Raw genomic sequence first — 17,788 nt, 5'->3', positions numbered from 1 at the left:
AGACACATTTAAGGAGGAGCGATGCGAATGCAGAAAGGAGGAGGAAAAGTTAAAATGATGAACATTGCTCTCTGTGTTTAGGAACTGTCATGATGTCATGTGACTCTTTAGTTTTACTTTATCAGAAAATACTACAACGTGACTCACCGTGTTATTGTGGCGTAACATAAATGCCAGACTATTTGTGACCATTATATGTTTAAAATGCAACTCTGCCAAAGAAGACATGTTTTAACATCTGGGAAAAGCGTCTAGTTTTTATTTTGGTTCATATGACTCATTACTTCATGGCCAAGAAAAAACTGAGTACAGAGAAAATGTGATTTAATGTTAAACGGCATCAGAGGGCTACAGAAAAACTGTCCTGACAGTAACTTAATTCATTATATTGCTTATATATAGCATAGCCCTGTGGTCTAAATATAAATATAAATGTATTAGTACAAGTGGTAGCTATATTAATGTATGCTCCATAGAAAGAAAAACTCATAACACAAATTTAAAATAAATAAGTTATTTTATTCATACTTTTTTTAATGAATCGGCTGATTAATCTGTTATCTGAGTTTTTTTTCTGCCAAATATTGGAATCGGCATCGGCTTCAAAAAATAAATCTACATTGGACGGGCACTAGAAAGTACTTGTACTCGGTTTGTAAAAATGTGGTATCGGTGCTTCTCTAGAGCAGGTTTGTCAGTTTAAACCAGTAATCTACTTATCTAGCATAACTAACCCTAAAACTAACTAAAGTAAGAAAATTCAGACATCTTACCTGCCTCATGATGCATTGGAGGACACCTCTCATTAGCTTGACTACACTCTACAGAGAAGGACATGGTTAAACATTTTAACATCATGCTTCTTTGAGAAAAAACACAAGGCTCTACATTAATGTTTTCATTTAGTACCTGCTCCAGCTCGTAGGCCTTGGCCTTGTCCTCGTCCCTGTCGGCGTTCTTCCTGTAGGCCAGGCTGAGGGCCCACACAGAGATGATGCTGTAAACATTGTCTCTGATCCAGGCGTCTGGCATTTCTGTGCTGCCCGGAAGAAGACCCGTCACTGGATCCTGGAAAACAGTTCAGACTGAACCTCAGCACCGTCACTGTACAGTGTGACATGTACGTGTTGGTTATAAATGCTTTTCATTCAACAGATGAAGAATATAGTAAGATTGCTGTAGACACAACAATGGTTCATCCTTTGAGTTTGGGTCCTTTTTATTATGACTGACTTATTCACAGATCAGTGTAAAGACTGGAATAAATATTTTTTTTAATGGACCCGCAAGTATTGGATCTAAATTAATTAAAATACTGTGGTTGTTTAATTCAAATTTAAAAATTTAACACAGTTATTTCAAGCCATTAAAAAAATAAAAGAATTTTCTGTAGTAGCAGTAGTGCAGGAATCACCAAATGTGGCCCTTTGAGCCACCGTCCTGCACGTTTTACTTTTTACCTGAAGCAATATACCTGAGTCAAAACTGATAGTTTTGTTCACTAATTTACTTGTGTTCAATTGGAATAGGTTACAAATCAAATTAAATTTGATTTTTAAAGCGCTTTTCATGACAAAAAGCAACACAAAGTGCTTTACATACTAAAAACTATATGCATAATAACATAAAACAAGCCTTTACACAACAAAGTACACACACACACACACACAACAATGCAAGTACACTTGAGTAGAAGTTCACAAGTACGCCCCCATTTCTCCCTCCCTCTCTATTCTACCCAAACAAGACCTCTAGCCCTTTTTTTATGTTTCTTAATCAAATGTAGGTATAGAAATACTAGAAAAATAAGCATCTGGCTTGATGCTGCTGTGAGAAAACAATATTTTGGGGATCCATCCACACCCGGAGCCCACCCACCCATGACCACAGCGAGCACCATCACAGGAAGCCCTGATCAAGTTTGGCCATGGTCCCTACCACAGCCATAGGGCTGCAGTGCAGGACCTCCAGCTATCCAGACAGGACATACACTGCAACAAAAACCCTGCAGACCGAGCAGGCAGAGCCCCTGTCAAGTAAACCTAAAAACAACAACAGACAAAAGCAGTCTGTTAAGTTTAAAAGAGACATAAAAACAATGTACTGAAATACAACTAAATTTAAAAAGATTAAAACACAAATAAATAAAGAAAAAATAATAGAACAAATAAGCAACCACAAAAAAGATTCAGCTACAAGCTAAGCTAAAAAGGTAGATCTTGAGCATCTTTTTAAAAACTAGTCTCTGCAGCCCTGAGGCCCTCTGTCAGCTGTTCCACAGACGAGGACCATAGCGGTGGAATGAGGCCTCGACGTAGGTTTTCATCCTGCCTTTAGGAAGAAATTAAAAAGCCAGTACCAGAGAATATTAGGGTCTGCGAGGGCTCATAATTTAAAAGAAGGTCAGATAAATAAGAAACCTCAATACCATTAAGACATTTTATAAATGACTAAAAGAACCAAAGAATCAATACTGAAACGCACAGGGAGCCATGGAAATGATGAAATGTGTTCCCGCCCTTTGGTCCTTGTCAGAACTTGTGCTGCTGAGTTTTGGAGCAAGGTTGAAAATACTCTTTTTGGGAAGACCAGAGAGCAGGGCATTACAGGAATCTATTCTACTAGAAATAAAAGCATGCATCAGAATCTCCGTGCTGGCAAGAGAGAGAAGTGGGTGGACTCTGGCGATGTTTATCAGATGGTAAAATCCTGTCTTTGTGGCATTTCTAATGTGTGGAATAAAATCCAGCTTGGAGTCTAAAGGAAAACACCCAAATTGCTCAGCCACTGAGAAGGTTTAAAGGGAAATATTTAGGCAAAATAATTCTTGCTTGTCTTCAGGACCAATCAGTCCCAGCGCCAGGACAGAGTACCAGGGGGGCAATTGATCGCTGTGAGCCCCAATTAACAAATTAAATTGGACTTTATTAGAGGACAAATTCCAGTTTAATAATTCAATATTTGACCCATGCCAAAGCAGATTAGGTACAGAATACAATTTTAAAAAAAAAATAAATAAAGAAAAGACTTCTGCCAACACTTCCTCAGCAGATGTGAGATGTAACAGGACAGATTTAACAGAAAACAGAACATTTCATTTATGAATAGCAAAGTCAATCTATTCATTTCCAGTGATCAGACTTTAGAATTAAATGACAGACTCTCAGGTCGAGATCAGTTCATCAAAAAACCTAAACAAAAACATTATGAGATGTTTGGATCCATGGATCAAATTTTACACAAAACAAACGCTCAGCACAGTGCAGATCGCAGATTAAGCTGAAGATCTGTGCTGTTACAAAATGCTGGTAGATAAAGGCGGAGTATGGATTTTAAATTCCTCAAATATTATAATGCAGTCTTCTAAGCAGACTAGGCGGATTATTCTTTACAATTATATGACTTGTGACTTGACTTGGACTTGAAAACAGGACTTGTGGACATGTCTGCTGCTGGCTGCTGAGGAGGTCAGTGAAAAAAGCCAGCCAGATCCTGATGGATGCAGACCTCCCATCACATCTTCTTCTGGATGCAGATTTCTGGTGCTGAGATGCAGGACGAACACACTGAATGATTATTTATGTTGTTAACTGATGTATTTGTTGTCTTTTCATAAATGTTTTTTTTCTCCTGGCTGTGAAAATAATTACCCTTTGGGCACAACAAAAGTTCTTGAAACAAACATCCTTTAAAAGACTAAGAAATGTCAAAATTCAGTTAAGATTTTTGTCAACTTATTTCACGACGCATGTCCTAAGCAGTGGTCAGTGTGACATTAACATCCTCACTAAAAACTGAATGATCTTTGTTTTATAGTCCACTTCCTGTAATTGTTCCGCTTGCAGCAGACAGAGACCTGTGTTTGTAGGTGGACCAAGTCCGCTACTTTGATTCAAATCACAGTCGGTTAGCATAGTCACTTTACCCCAGACGGAGTGGCCTTACCGAGCAAACGGACTAAAATTCGAATCATAAAGGCTGGTGTGAATGGGCCCTTAATGAGGAAGAATAATGTGGCCTCCTGGCTGTGGGAAAGCTCTGCTCTAAGTGAGCAAATCTGATCCATCTGAGCAGTGAAGTGGAGACAAAGACCAGCTGGCTAAGCAGCCACTTGGGATGGATTCAAAACATGACCTCACTCAGTTCATCCACTTTCATATCTCCAGTTTCTATTGTTTACAAGACAACAAACTGAGTCAGATAAATAAAAAATTGACATCCTGAATCTCTGGAGCCAGTGTGTGTGTGTTTGCTCCTCATGGGTTTTCAGTTTAGCTGTGAAGATATATTTATATACATGAAGGAAACAGTCCCAATATGCCGTCCTAAATGTGTTTTTGTATGTTTTTGTATCCATTTGTTCAGGTGACATTTTATTAAACACCTGCACGGATGCAATCCAACCCATCGGCTCTGATTTCAATTTTACTTTTAAAAGCTTCTTCCAGTTTCATTTTATGTTGATGTCGAAAAGGTAATAACTAGGGCTGGGACTTTAACGCAATAATTACGATTAATTAATTACCAAAAAATGAATGCGTTTAAAAAAATTAACAAATTTAATCGCAGTTTGCATTCCAAACAATGCGGAACTGATTTTGGTACACTGATTAAATAGTGACACACACTTTTTCTGGTATTATTGGAGGTTTTTGGACGTCAAAGCACATTTAGGTTATGTCCACATGGAACCAAAGCCGGTTCAGGTGTGCAAACGGTGGCAAAAACTAGTAGAAAGGCTTCCACATCCCCACGACAACGTTGTAGTACATACAACAAGGCTGTGGGGGGAGCTAAAGAGTAACACTCCAAAGCTAGAGCAGGACAATGCATGCGCAGTTAAAGGCTCACTGCGCGTTGCAGGAAGTTCACATTGGAAGCAGAGAAGAAACTGAGGATTCACTGCGAAGCAAAAGAGAAACTTTCTTTGGACTAATGAAGAAGTTGAGCTTCTTCTTCAAAAAATGCTTGACTGCAAAGCATAAAAAACTTGAGAAAGTGTGTATTGGAAATCGGCGCATGTTCGTCACACTGACGTCATATCTTCGAGTTGTGTGGCTTCGCTGTCCACACAGTACCGCAGACGGTAGAGGACTCAAACCGATCCACTCTGCTACCTGGCTTCAGACATGGTTGGTTTCATGGAGGCTCATCCCTCTGCTTCGTGGGAATGAAAGGGTGGTTTGCTAAAATACTTTTGCGGTTTTGCTGCAATCTGCCGTCATGTGGACGGCCCCTTACGAGCGGTGCTTCCGCAGGCCCATCCCCCATGCACTAGCGCTCACAGCTGCAGTCTGAGCATAAAACCTTTAATTCAGCTCCAGGACCACACTGAAAAAAAACGTGGAAAGCTGCTGCTCGTGGATCCCACCCTGATATACCGTCAAATATTGATGCCTATTAATGAAAAGTATGGAGGAAAACATTTAAAAAGTTAAAAGTATTGTAACATGTCATAGACTCTTCAGAAAACAGCTGGAGCTGTTAGTTAAAGAACTTAAAATGACACTTTAACTAGGTCTGCTCACTTTGAGCCAGGGAAATTTTCTATTTCTTTTTCTTCTCTTTACAACTTATATGCAATTAAATGCATTTTTCCAGACATTACTAGAGCTTACGTTTACAATAATAATGTCTGTGTCTATTATTTGATTAAGTCATCTACTAAAATCCATTTAAATTAAAAATGTTGGGACAAATGTTGTTATGCGATTAATCAAGATTAATAAATTAAAAAGCCTGTAATTAATTAGATAAAACTTTTAATCGAGTCCCACCTCTAGTGAGGGTGTGCTGACATCCACACTTTTCCCGGTGAGATGGTTTCACACTCCTCCTCTCCATTTCCTGTTGTTCTGTGAATAAGGACAGCTGTGGGTGATCAGCTGATCGGGTTTTCCGTCTTGTTGCTTTTGTTTATCGTTCCGCTGGGAGAAACTAGCAGTTCATGGTTTACAGAGTCACATATTTAACCCACAGGACTCTTTCTGGCAGGAACCTTCTCTAACACAGTAGTTGACAGGCAGTAGAAAGGATCTGTACTTTAGGTATGCAGGGGCGGGTCTAAACAAGTTTTGGTGGGGGCCCAGGCCCAAGCATTGACCAGGTAAAGGGGGTCAAAAATAAGACTTTTTTTTTAGTTCTAGATTTAAATGAATTTACAGAAACTAAGAAACATCTGTTTGATTTTAAAGGTAAAATATTACAGAGTACTTTACAAAAAAATAAAATGTAAACATTGTGCATGGCAGCTCTTCCTTTACAAGATTGTTGGATGTACTGAATTTTATTTTCATCGTCGTCCCCTTTGTTCATGACTGTGAGATGAACTCTCTGGCCTGTCAAACTCAAGCTGCACATGAACACACACACACACACAAAAATCTCCAAAAACTTTCCAAAATGGCAGCAAAATACAAAAGTGGTTCTATTCTGAAACTTTTTAAAATTAAAGCAATGAATAGTTGGTTATATTTCGCTACAGAAATCAAATTTGTGGTGTCTGAAACGGTATCAGTCATGCAAGATGCCATATTTCAACACAGTATAAAAGTGTTGCCCAGTCTCTGGACACACGCTTGTCTCAGATAGATAAAAAAAAGACAACGAGCACAAGCCCTGAAGTCAGAGGTCCATGTTTAACTTGCTTTTATGAAAAAAGATGTTCTGTTCTCTGTTGCAAAAAGGAGAAAGAACATTTAGGAATCTGGACTGTAGGAGAGACCTATGCCACCATAAATACATGACGTTTACTATTTCCAATTCAGAACCTTCGTTCCTCAAAGACCATTTGTATCACAGAAGTTTGAGAAAGGCTGTTCCATTTCAAATGGAGACAGAAAAAATGTCCCCTTTACCTTTAGCCCTTTACCTGGGCTATGAAGAGTACACCGGAGGATCCTTCATGGCTGAGCATACTCCAAGATTCATTAGGCAGCAAAAAATAAATAAATAAATAAATAATAAAGAACCAATCAAAGATGGTGGCTGACAGTGAATATGAAGTCACAGACACAAAAAAACATGTTTACAAATTCTGAAATCCCATTAATGTGCACAGATGTAACACAGTGGAAAACCTTCCTCTATCCTACGACTGTCTTTGACTGTTACTGGAATCAAATCTGGACTTGTTCATATATCTAACTGCACCGTCAAGACATGAAAAAAATTTCACTTAGACTTTTCCTGTTATCATTTGTACGTACTTTTCCAAATATATATCTGATAAAATATGGTAACAGTGCAGACCTTAGTAAATAAAAAAAAAAAATATCAGAAATAATTTAATCATTTTAAATATTTTTATTAAAAATATTCAGGAGATTAAAAATGTGTGTGTGTGTGTAGGGGTGGAGGGGGGCGGGGGGAGGGATTTTTCTTTTTCAGTATCAAATAACTTCTAAACGGCTGGATAGCAGAACGTCCGTCTTCCATGTGGGAGAGTTCGATCCCCCGGGGGCCAAATATTAGCACCTTCCAGTTGGGTCCTTGGGCAAGACCCCTACTGCTACTGCCTAACCACTGTAAGTCGCTTTGGATAAAAGCGTCTGCTAAATGCCTGCAATGTAAACATAATCTAATTTTATTTCTACTGAAACATTTTAGAAGCAGGAAAGAAGTAAATAAACCTAAAAAAAAAAATCAGTTGAAATAAAATATCTTTAGAAAATGTTGGAAAAGTCCTTATCAGAAAATGAGAGAACATTTTGTGGCAATTGTCCCTAGGGGTTCTTTGATGTGCAGCAGAAATTTCTAATAAATAAATAAATAAAAAGCCAAGTCATTAGGGGGGAAATGTGACATGGCATCAAAACTTAAAATCATAAGTAAAAATAGTAGTTGGAATAGAGGTTTGGACAATTACAATGTCCCACAAACCTGATAAAAGTTTTAACATAATTTTTTTCTGGTAAATGAACCGATTCATATCCTGCTGCACCACTTTTCAGACCACATACTCCTGATCAGGTCATAGCTCGTATAAAGTGACATAAATACTGCAGACAGTTTTGAGCACAAGTGTGTTTGAGAGAACCACAGCCTTGCGAAATATGAACTTACCTCACTTTCTGCCTGCATAAACATTAGTTGTGACTAAACTGGCTGCACTGCCTGCAAGTATGACAGCTACACGGTTATAGTTAACTATACTGTTAACTGTACTTTATTAACTATTTGAACCTCTTTATAAAAAGAACATTAAAATAAAAAACATGTAAAATACGTTTAAACACTCACTTGGTGCCGGAGGATAGTTTGTTGCACTACCCGGGCATAGTTGTCCAGTTTAACGCCAGAGTTGCTCCTACTTCTCATGCTGACAAGTAAACGTTTGACTTCAGGCGGTTTCCAGTAGAAAAAAACTTAAACTCTCTAAATCCTGAACAGAAAAGTCATGTCGTCTGTGCTTTTTCAAACCATGAGAGCCGAGAAGGCGACTAGTTTAAGAGCAACCAGGAAAGCTACAACCTGGCTGCAATGAAAACAATCAGACGACTAGAGACCGACAGGAGGTGAAACATGAACTGCGGCGACCCAGTCACCGGAAGCAGCAGCAGGGATACCGGAAGTGCAGACACGATACATTTACAGTAAAGGAACTCAGAAACTACCAACTTAGCGACATATTATGACGTTAGGGATATTCATCTTTTTGGAAGAGTAAAGAATATCTAAAATACAGTAAAACCTTTAAAGGTCAACTTGGTTTTTTCTAAGCTTTTGAATGCACATGTACAACTTCTCAGTGTGTAAGTATTTATTCTACAATATGCTGTTCTTTAACAAGCTAATTACCCCCCCCCCCCACTCCCCCACCAGAAAATAAATAAATAAATAATGAGAGTCAAAAGTCTCATTTGAACAATGATTTTTGACCCCAGTTATTTATTTTTTTATAACTTTTTTTTTTACCCAAGTCTCATCTGTCCAAAGATAACAGTGTTCTACACTAAAAGAAAAACATGTTGTAGTGACCCCCTAAAAATGCAGATTGAAATGCACACCTGTATTAAAGAAAATAAATGAATCACAATCATTTTAAACAGTCATTGTTTAAATAAAACCACCCTACATTCCTAGGTCTAATTATATTCTGTTTCATAATCGTAAAGGCAATTTTCTAGTAAAATCTGGTATGCAAAACATAAGGCTTGCGTGAAAAGACTACAAGCAATCCCACGATGCATCTCTGTTCTCGTCCGTTGCTGTTTAAACACCGTGCGAGCGCAGAGAATTATCTACTATTAATCTACTATTAGACTCTATCTTTTCTTAGTATTAAAATATTCATACTACCATAGTTTTGATTAGATAACTGCCACACTATCGTGCAAATATACTATTTAATTTACCGAAGTTACACAGCCTCTACAGACAAATTAAACCGACCTTTACGCTACACCGAGGGGGAATGTTGATGGTGTAACACCAGTGTTGAAACGAGGGAGTTGCTCGCGTTTCTTTCCTTCAAATTTGTTTTTAGCACAGGTCTCTTTTAAATAATTTATTGATTCAACGTAAATGAGTAACAGAAGAAACAGCGATGATGGCAGCAGCAGTAAGCGGAGGGTCGCGTATGTTTACAGCCCAGAGTACATCGAGACTTGCGATACTTTATCCAAAGTACCAAACCGGGTGAGTTGGTTTGAATGAGAAACCTTTCCCGACTTTTTAATGATCAGGTCGTCTTTAACTCGAGAGACTTTCTTTTTGCCGTTCACAGGCGAGTATGGTCCACTCACTGATAGAAGCCTATGGACTCCTGGAGCAGATGAGGTGGGTTGCTGGTGTGTGGGGTGGAGAAATAACTGCAAACAGAGAGCCTGTACGATACAGAAGCTTTTCTGTGATCAGTGTGACCACTTACTCTTTTTCTGGGTTTGTCGTGTATTTTTGCAGTATATAGGTTATGATTAGCATCAGTATGATTTACATACAATGGTGCTTGCGAGATCACACAAGTCCTCAAAGCAGATAAACAAAACCCACATATACACTCCTCACAAAAATGTTGTATGTTGTCAGAATGTACCTTAATGCACTTTTGCCTTTACAGGCGGATTTAATTAAACTTTCCCTAAACTTTTGAATGCTCGTGTACAACTGTTCAGTGTTTAAGTATTTATTGCACAACACACTGTTCATTAAGAAGCTGAATAACCACATAGAAGAAGTGTCTGAACCATGAGACGACCTCTAAATGTTCAATATCAATGACAATTCAACTTGTGTCTGCTGGAAGTAGACTGTTGAAAGTCTACTTCATTATGTTCACATTTTCACTTCATCAGACCAAGACGCCACCTAAAACATGACAGGTTATGGACACATTTACTTTATTATTATTATTATTATTGTATACCCACCACTGTTTTTGGCTTTTCTTTTAATAAATGTTTTGAAATTAAGGAATTACCATTACATAATATTATACTTAAATATTGTACAATCAAACTATAATATGTGTGTAGCATGAACCTTTTACATTTTCTGTATTTTGTGCTATTTACTTTTAAATCAGCATCTTCAAGTATTTCTACCAAAAACTGGATTCCAATACAATCTCATCTCATTCTGCTTTATAAATTCAAGAAAACGACAGTCTAGCAGAGGGCGAAAAACAGCTTTGAACTGAAAGGAATGACGGCAAACTCAACATTCATAGTCATCATGACAGCCATAGGAGTCATGCAAAATTCAACTTAAATGGTGAGAAGCAAAGATCTCAGGCTGAGGTTTGAAAAACACCACAGGAACTGAACGGTAGAAGACTAGAGTCACGTCTTTTTTCCACGTTTAATGTTCAGTTAAGGTGTTTATGGTTAGATGGAGAGCTGGAGCGGCCTATGAGCACTGACTGTTAAATACAGAGGAAGATCAGTGATGATCCTCCTTCAGTAAGACTGGAATCAGGCAGTTGTGTCTTTGTGAAGGATTCATTAATAAAGCCACATACCAGATTATGTTAGAAACACATTTACTTCATTATGCTAAGACTGTGTTCCCCCACTCAGAGGATTAGAGGAGGACAATCCTCCAGGCCACACAGCCTGAACCAAGGTCTGGATGGAGGATCACCACATCAAGAGCCTGTCATGGCCAGCTCCATCTCCAGATCTGAACCCTGTCGAAAACCTCTGGAATGACACAAAAGGAAGATGGATGGTCACAAACCATCAAGCAAAGCTGAGCGGTTAGATTTTTTTACAGGAGCAGAAGGTTGATCAGCAGCACTGATTTATTCAAACATGCAAATTAAAATTCACAAAATAAGGCCAAAAGAGTCTGATGAGATTGGAAATCACTGTTTGGTCTGAGCATCTTTATGCTTCAAGTAGTCTTCAGTAATAGTTCTCTAGACCAGGGGTTCCCAAACTTTTCCATGCCAAGGCTCCCAAAACAGCATTAGCTTCTGGCCGAGGAGGTGAGGAGGAATCTGGGAGTGACAGACAGCGTGGGACACTAGAGTCTCATATCGCAGGCAATCATGGCCAATTTCTGAATGACTGTAAAGCCAAACCTGATGTATGCTCCATCATAGTTTAGGATGTTGCTTGGCCATGAGTTTTTAGGTTTTTTTTGTGACAGAGTCCTCCACGGTGGGGTTGTTAGTCTGCTCCTTTGTTGTCCATTTTGCACTAGCTAGCTACAGAGAAGCCTGACCAGTAACAGGCTGCTCCTCCCCAAGAGTAGGACCAACCGGCTCAGAGACTCCTTTGTCCCCCGAGCCATCAAACTGTACAACTCTGCATTAGGCAGGAGGGGGAGAAGGAGGGGGAGAGGGAGGTGTGCAGTCCGCCTGATACAACACATGCACAATAACCCATACAAACAGTTGCTATAACTTATACGTGCAATAGTGAACTGGGAATCTGTACCACCTCTACTGTGTGCAACACTTGTTTATATTATATTATTTTATTTAACTTATCTTATTATTATTTATTGCATTCTATTTATACTTTTCTTGCACCTTATTGCCTCTATTTTACTTTATACCTGTATATATTATGTCTTGTGCTTATCCTGCTTTACTGTTGGTGTTGTATTGCTGCTGGTACCCAAATTTCCCCTAGGACTCTCCAAAGGGATTAATAAAGTATTTCTATTCTATTCTATACATGCTAGCTCGAGGAGCAGAGCAGCCTGATAACTGGCAGGTCTACACAGATTTTGATGCCATTATGTCAAATTCGCTCCTGAACTTGGTGCTTTTTTTTTCTTAGCTTCTCTCTAATTTTCTGAGTCCCCCCTAGCACCACCTGACAGCCCCCCAGGGGTCCACAGCCCCCACTTTGAAAACCACCGCTCTAGACTTTTAACAACTTTGCCAAAGCTGTTCTTTGGACATTTGCTACCTTTTTTGTCCATTTTCTGTCAGGATGATTCCACACTTCTTCAGTAATGTTGAGGGCCAGGCTGTGGGGAGGATTCATCACTCCATCAGACCTGTTGTCACAGGTTTTCAGTCCAGTTCTTGTGTCATTTGGCATACCTCAGCCCTTTCTCCCAGTGTCCCTCCCTTAAGAATGACTTTTTGACAGCCATTCTTCATCACTGCATCTGCTCTAGATATTTCACCGAGGCCTGCCACTTCTTCTTTTGTCCTCAGCTCATTCAGTTTCCTCACACAGCAACCATGCTGAGACATGCAGCGTTTCCAGCCAGCGCCTCCGTAGAAATCACCTTGTTGGTGCAGAAATGTTATTTTAATTTTTAAAAAGTTCAGTCGCCTTTTGTAAAATTCATGTTGTTTTCTTGCTTTTTATCAGCGTTGTTAAACCTCATGTGGCCACCACTGAGGAAATGGCCAAGTTCCACACAGACTCCTACCTGGAGCATCTTCACAAGATCAGCCAGGACGGAGACAACGATGATCCTCAGTCAGTGGACTATGGTCTTGGTGAGAAAAGCAAACTACTCATAATTTTAAAAGTGTGATGTAAAGTCCCTGTTAGAGTGCATGTTTAACACTGTGATTGCTTTTGTAGTGAAAAAGAATGTGTAGGAAAAGCCTCAGTGCCTCTGATTTGGTCTTTTAATTGTTGATCCAAATCTGGCATAAAAACTGAAATGGAAGGACTTGGCCACCAGGGGGCAGTGTAACACTGAGTTAGAATAAAAAGAAAATTATAAGTCTGTATTTGTCCTGTCTGTTATATTTACGCTTTTTTTCCTTCTTCAGTCAGCCGTGCATTTATAAAAGTGAGGTATTTTCTTTTGACAGACTCTAAGGATCTTGCCATCGTTTGTGTTTACTGACTGGACCATCTGAGGGTCCATCAGCTGCTGGGGTTAATGATTCTATCTGTAGTCCAGTCCTCAAGTTCACCCTGTTTGTTTTCATTTCCTTGACTCATTCCCCATCTTTGTCTCTCCCTCTCTCCTTCCCTTTCGCTGTCGTCAACCCTCCTCTCTTTGTTGTCAACTCTTCCCACTGCTGCTTCCTCCTTTTGTCTTGAGCACACTTCTCCAGTTCATCCTTCCGACTTGTTACAAAAGCAGTTTTCCACCTTCTCCTGCATCAAGACATTTACCTCCCTTTCCTCTTAACCATCACGGAACTTTTCCAAGCTGGTTGTTTGCAATCAGCTTCTATTCTCTATTGAATAAGGCATTAGATCACATGTAGTATACAGAATATATTTTCTGTTGTGCAGAGCTACTGAATTCTGTTGAGGTGTACTTGGGGTCTCAGCCAATCTTTCGAAATGTCATTATTTGCCCTTCATAGCTCTCACTTTATGTTCTTCTTCTTCCAGGATACGATTGTCCAATTGTGGAGGGCATATTTGACTATGCAGCAGCAGTAGGGGGCGCTACGCTGACAGCAGCTCAGTGTCTGCTGGACCAAAAGTGTGAAGTGGCCATCAACTGGGCAGGAGGGTGGCATCATGCCAAGAAGTAAGACAGTCCGCTCACACACACAGACTAGGCCTGAATAACATGGAAAAGAAATCCAAGTGTGATTTTTCAGACCAATATTGTGTTTTTGTTTGCGATTTAATCTTTAAATTCCAGCTTCTCTTTAATGTTCATTTTTTTACACAAGATGGTGGATTACCTCATGAAATGACTTCAAAATATAAACTGTTTCACCTCGATGCCACACACACACACACACGCAGAGAAACGTGTGTGCATGCGCAGGTGTGGACGCTCCAACCAGCAGATATGTTGGTTCATCCACCCGAAAATTAGACAGAAATCCTGTTTTTTTTCTGTGAAGGTGAAGACGGAAACACGCGTTATGCTGAGAACTTCATGTCCATCACGGAGGCTCAGCTGGACAAACCAAATCTTCATCATTGTAGAAATTTCTTAGTTGTATTACAACTTAAAACGGACCCAATGTTCTTTGTAGATTTGAAAACATGGACACATGTGAGATCTGAACTCTGTGAATATTTAGAGCACCTCCGCTCAGTAAAACGACTTTATTCACGTCAACAGGAGATTTCAGAAGTTGGACTGTGTTCAGTCCTTTTGTGTTTTTGTCAGTGTTTCAATCATTTGTGGAAAACTGGACTGATGAGGTTTAAAAATGTGACTTCACAGCTGAGTTTAGATGTTTCATCTAAACGTGTAGCCTACCTCGTCTTTTTAATGTGTCAGCAAACAGGCATCAGGGTGAGTGATCCAAACTTTCTCATCAGTTTTACACACTCGGTGTTTCTGCCTCCTGCCTGTCACCAGCCGTGAGACGGAGGATAATGAAACCGTGGAAGCCGCAGGTCTGAAACCTGGATGAGGGCCGTGTGACCGGAAACAGGCTCTTTTGCAATTTGCTAATTGAAACTTTTTAAATTTTGATATAAAAACGATGAATCTTTCAGCCTCACCATAGCCTGCTGGGAAGATGGGATTTCTTTATTTTCTGTGTCTAACTTCCTCCCAGATGATTAACTCCAGATTGTTTGAGAAACTTTTTATGATCACAGTTGTCAAAGATTGCAGCCCAGAAACTTCCCGGACACAACAAACATGAATAATGTTATACAGCTATACACCACCACACACCTCTACTGGGTCATGGAACAGCTGGGGGTTAAGGGCCTTGCTCAGGGGCCCACAGTAGTTCACCTCAGTTACCAGCTTGGGGACTTGAACCCAGATACTCCAGACCCAAGCCCACCTTTGTAATAACCTTTAATAAAAATATCTTGCTTTAGTTTAGTCAGGCTGCACAGTGGTGTGGTGGTCAGCACCACAGCCTCACAGCTGATTCGAATCTCGGCTGGGGGGTGGTTCGAACCTTGAGGTTGGTGGCCTTTCTGTGTGGAGTTTGCATGTTCTCCCCGTGTATGCGTGGATTCTCTCCGGGTTCTCCGGCTTCCTCCCACCCACTCTAAATTCTCCCTAGGAGTGAGTGTGAATGGTTAGACCAGGATGAAGATGGTCCTCCACTGTTTCCTGTCTGTTTGCCTTCACAGGGATGAAGCTTCGGGTTTCTGTTATGTGAACGACGCTGTGCTGGGAATCCTCAGACTGAGAGAGAAGTACGAGAGGGTGCTCTATGTGGATGTTGACCTGCATCACGGAGATGGTACCCACACACATCATATTTCCTTATCATGTTCAATATATTTGCCTTTCTTTTCTTACTAAAATAGTTTTAATACAGGTGCACAAATCTGGATTTTTCTCCTCCTCCTGCAGGTGTGGAAGACGCCTTCAGCTTCACATCCAAAGTCATGACTGTTTCTGTTCACAAGTTTTCTCCTGGATTCTTCCCGGGTCAGTCCCTGTAGATGTTTCAGAAATGATGTTTTCGTCTGACACTCTGAGTCATGAGCGTGTTTAATGAAATCTGTTAAGGCACGGGGGATGTTTGCGACACGGGGCTGGGGAAAGGCCGCTGGTACGCCGTGAACGTCCCGCTTGAGGACGGCATCAAGGATGACCGATACTACCAAGTTTTTACCAGGTACACACAATCGCACACACACACACACTCTGAAAGTAATTCCCAGTGCAACTTTATGAGTCGTTTTCCTTAAAGACCCCATTTTCTTAAAGGTCAGGGTTGTTTGTAGAGGTGTAAACAAATGCAGCTTCAGCGTGTTATTAAGGGCACTTAAACCGGGACATCCTTCCATTGTGACCGATTTGAAGGATTTTTTTCTAAGGACTCAAAAATGCACGTCTTGATTCTTAAGAATAAAAAATAACTTTTAAGACAGTTACATCTGACTTGTGATTGCTGGAACTGCCTGTTTTTGTCCATTACTGGTCATCCTATAAGTATCACTTAAGATTTTTTCATCATCTTCTGTCACTAATGAGTTTAAGGTCTCCCGCAGACATCGCAGCAGAAGACAGAAGGTAAATCAGGAGAGACATAAAAGACAAACTAATAAACTAAAAGGAAGACTTGGAGTTCACATTTCTGTCTGGCTCATCAGCCACCGGTGTCATTAACAGAGACATGCAATAGAAGCACTGTCAGAACTAGTGATGGGATGTTCGGCTCTTTTCAGAGAGCCGGCTCTTTTGGCTCGGCTCCCAGCGAAGAGCCGGCTCTTTTGGCTCGGCTCCCAGCGAAGAGCCGGCTCTTTTGGCTCCCGAACAGCTATTAATTTAGCATCTTTTTTAGCCCCATAATTTACCTTAACTTCTCAAAAATTAATGAATTGTGTTTTTTACGAGAAGCCTTATATTTTCCTCCTGTTGTGCATTTATTCTGACACAAAACTACTTACTTTTGTTTAATATTTCAACAAAAACAGCAAACAAATCCACAAAACAGAACGAGAATCAAACTCAAGAAAGCAGCACTAATGTCCTCAGTGCAGGTTGGCATTCAGAAAAATAAGATGCCAGTCACACAATTCCTCCAACTTCTGCATCTCTTCTGGATCTCCATAAAGTCTCTGGATGTGTGCGCAGCATTCCTCATTCCTCACATTGTCAAAAGTCTAGGAATGAAATGTCAGACATGAGTTGACTGTGTTGAAGATGGAAAACCAGTACGATTTGCTCGTTGTTGTGCTCGCTCACTGGGCTAAGTGTCATTAGCAGTACAAGCTGAGAACAATGCGTTACGCTTGACTTTGCATGTATGTGATGCATTCACTGACACATATGTTATAATGTGTTTATAAACTTTTTATTACTGCATGTAAAACAGCCATGTTGGACTTTGAGATCAGGACTGGTTAAATTTTTACAACCAGCACATCTCAGGCATTCAGGATGGAGAAGAATGTCATAGACAAGTCAAATATCAATGAAAGAAAATTTAAATTATGATGATTATGGCATACAGATAGTAAAAATCCAAAATTTACTGTCTCAGAAAATTAGAATATTGTAGGAAAAATTCCCCTATGGAAAGTCATAGTTAAATGGCCATTATTAGTTTTCTGTGGCTTTTCATGTAGCCTTCACAAACACAAACTATTCTCTAGCCGTCCCCTCAACATGCTTCCCAGCAATAAAACTAACTGAATTTCACTCTCTCTTTCACACACACACACACAATTTTACCGTCACAGACGCCTGTATTTCCGCATCAATATTTCCATCAACTTTCTTTCAAGTGATAAACAGGCGTGTGTGTGGAGGGACTGCGAGCGAGCAGAGCTGCCGCCTATGTTTATATAATGTTATTGGGCTTCCAGTAACGTTACTAGTAGTTGTGAGTTGTAGAGGACTGGAATGTTTATTACAACTTCTTTTTCTCCTCGCTGCCATGTGTGTGAGCACTGTGCATGCACACAGCTTTCACTGCTGATTGGCTGTTACCCGTGCCGTGCCTGTAGCCAGTCAAATGGTACTGAGT

General features: G+C 40.0%; 2 protein-coding genes across 8 annotated transcripts in view; one reads left to right on the top strand and one right to left on the bottom strand.

Moving 5' to 3' along the window:
* The window catches only part of phka1a (phosphorylase kinase, alpha 1a (muscle)), a 34,756-nt gene extending 26,208 nt beyond the window's left edge, over positions 1–8,548 (bottom strand). For 4 of the 6 annotated variants that reach the window (XM_041985121.1, XM_041985122.1, XM_041985123.1 and 1 more), the window contains exons 1-3: positions 8,242–8,546; positions 910–1,068; positions 774–821 (exon numbers count right to left, since the gene is read on the bottom strand). In XM_041985121.1, coding sequence (XP_041841055.1) covers positions 774–821; positions 910–1,068; positions 8,242–8,319 — 285 coding nt within the window. In that variant the 5' untranslated portion in view covers positions 8,320–8,546. Of the gene's footprint in view, positions 1–773; positions 822–909; positions 1,069–8,241 lie in introns of all 6 variants that reach the window. The other 2 variants (XM_041985125.1, XM_041985126.1) reach the window with 2 other exon arrangements.
* Positions 8,549–9,416: 868 nt separating this feature from the next.
* The window catches only part of hdac8 (histone deacetylase 8), a 35,883-nt gene continuing 27,511 nt past the window's right edge, over positions 9,417–17,788 (top strand). For both annotated transcript variants that reach the window (XR_006010547.1, XM_041986445.1), the window contains exons 1-7: positions 9,417–9,639; positions 9,728–9,780; positions 12,777–12,907; positions 13,767–13,908; positions 15,438–15,550; positions 15,664–15,741; positions 15,823–15,931. Coding sequence is in view for 1 of the 2 variants with exons in the window: in XM_041986445.1 (XP_041842379.1) it covers positions 9,526–9,639; positions 9,728–9,780; positions 12,777–12,907; positions 13,767–13,908; positions 15,438–15,550; positions 15,664–15,741; positions 15,823–15,931 (740 nt within the window). In the remaining variant the exon portion in view is untranslated. The remainder of the gene's footprint in view (positions 9,640–9,727; positions 9,781–12,776; positions 12,908–13,766; positions 13,909–15,437; positions 15,551–15,663; positions 15,742–15,822; positions 15,932–17,788) is intronic.

Source organism: Melanotaenia boesemani, chromosome 5 (assembly GCF_017639745.1).
Source record: "Melanotaenia boesemani isolate fMelBoe1 chromosome 5, fMelBoe1.pri, whole genome shotgun sequence".
Taxonomy (NCBI): Eukaryota; Metazoa; Chordata; class Actinopteri; order Atheriniformes; family Melanotaeniidae; genus Melanotaenia; species Melanotaenia boesemani.
The sequence above is the reverse complement of the archived record's forward strand: the minus strand, read 5'-3'. Positions and strand labels throughout refer to the sequence as shown.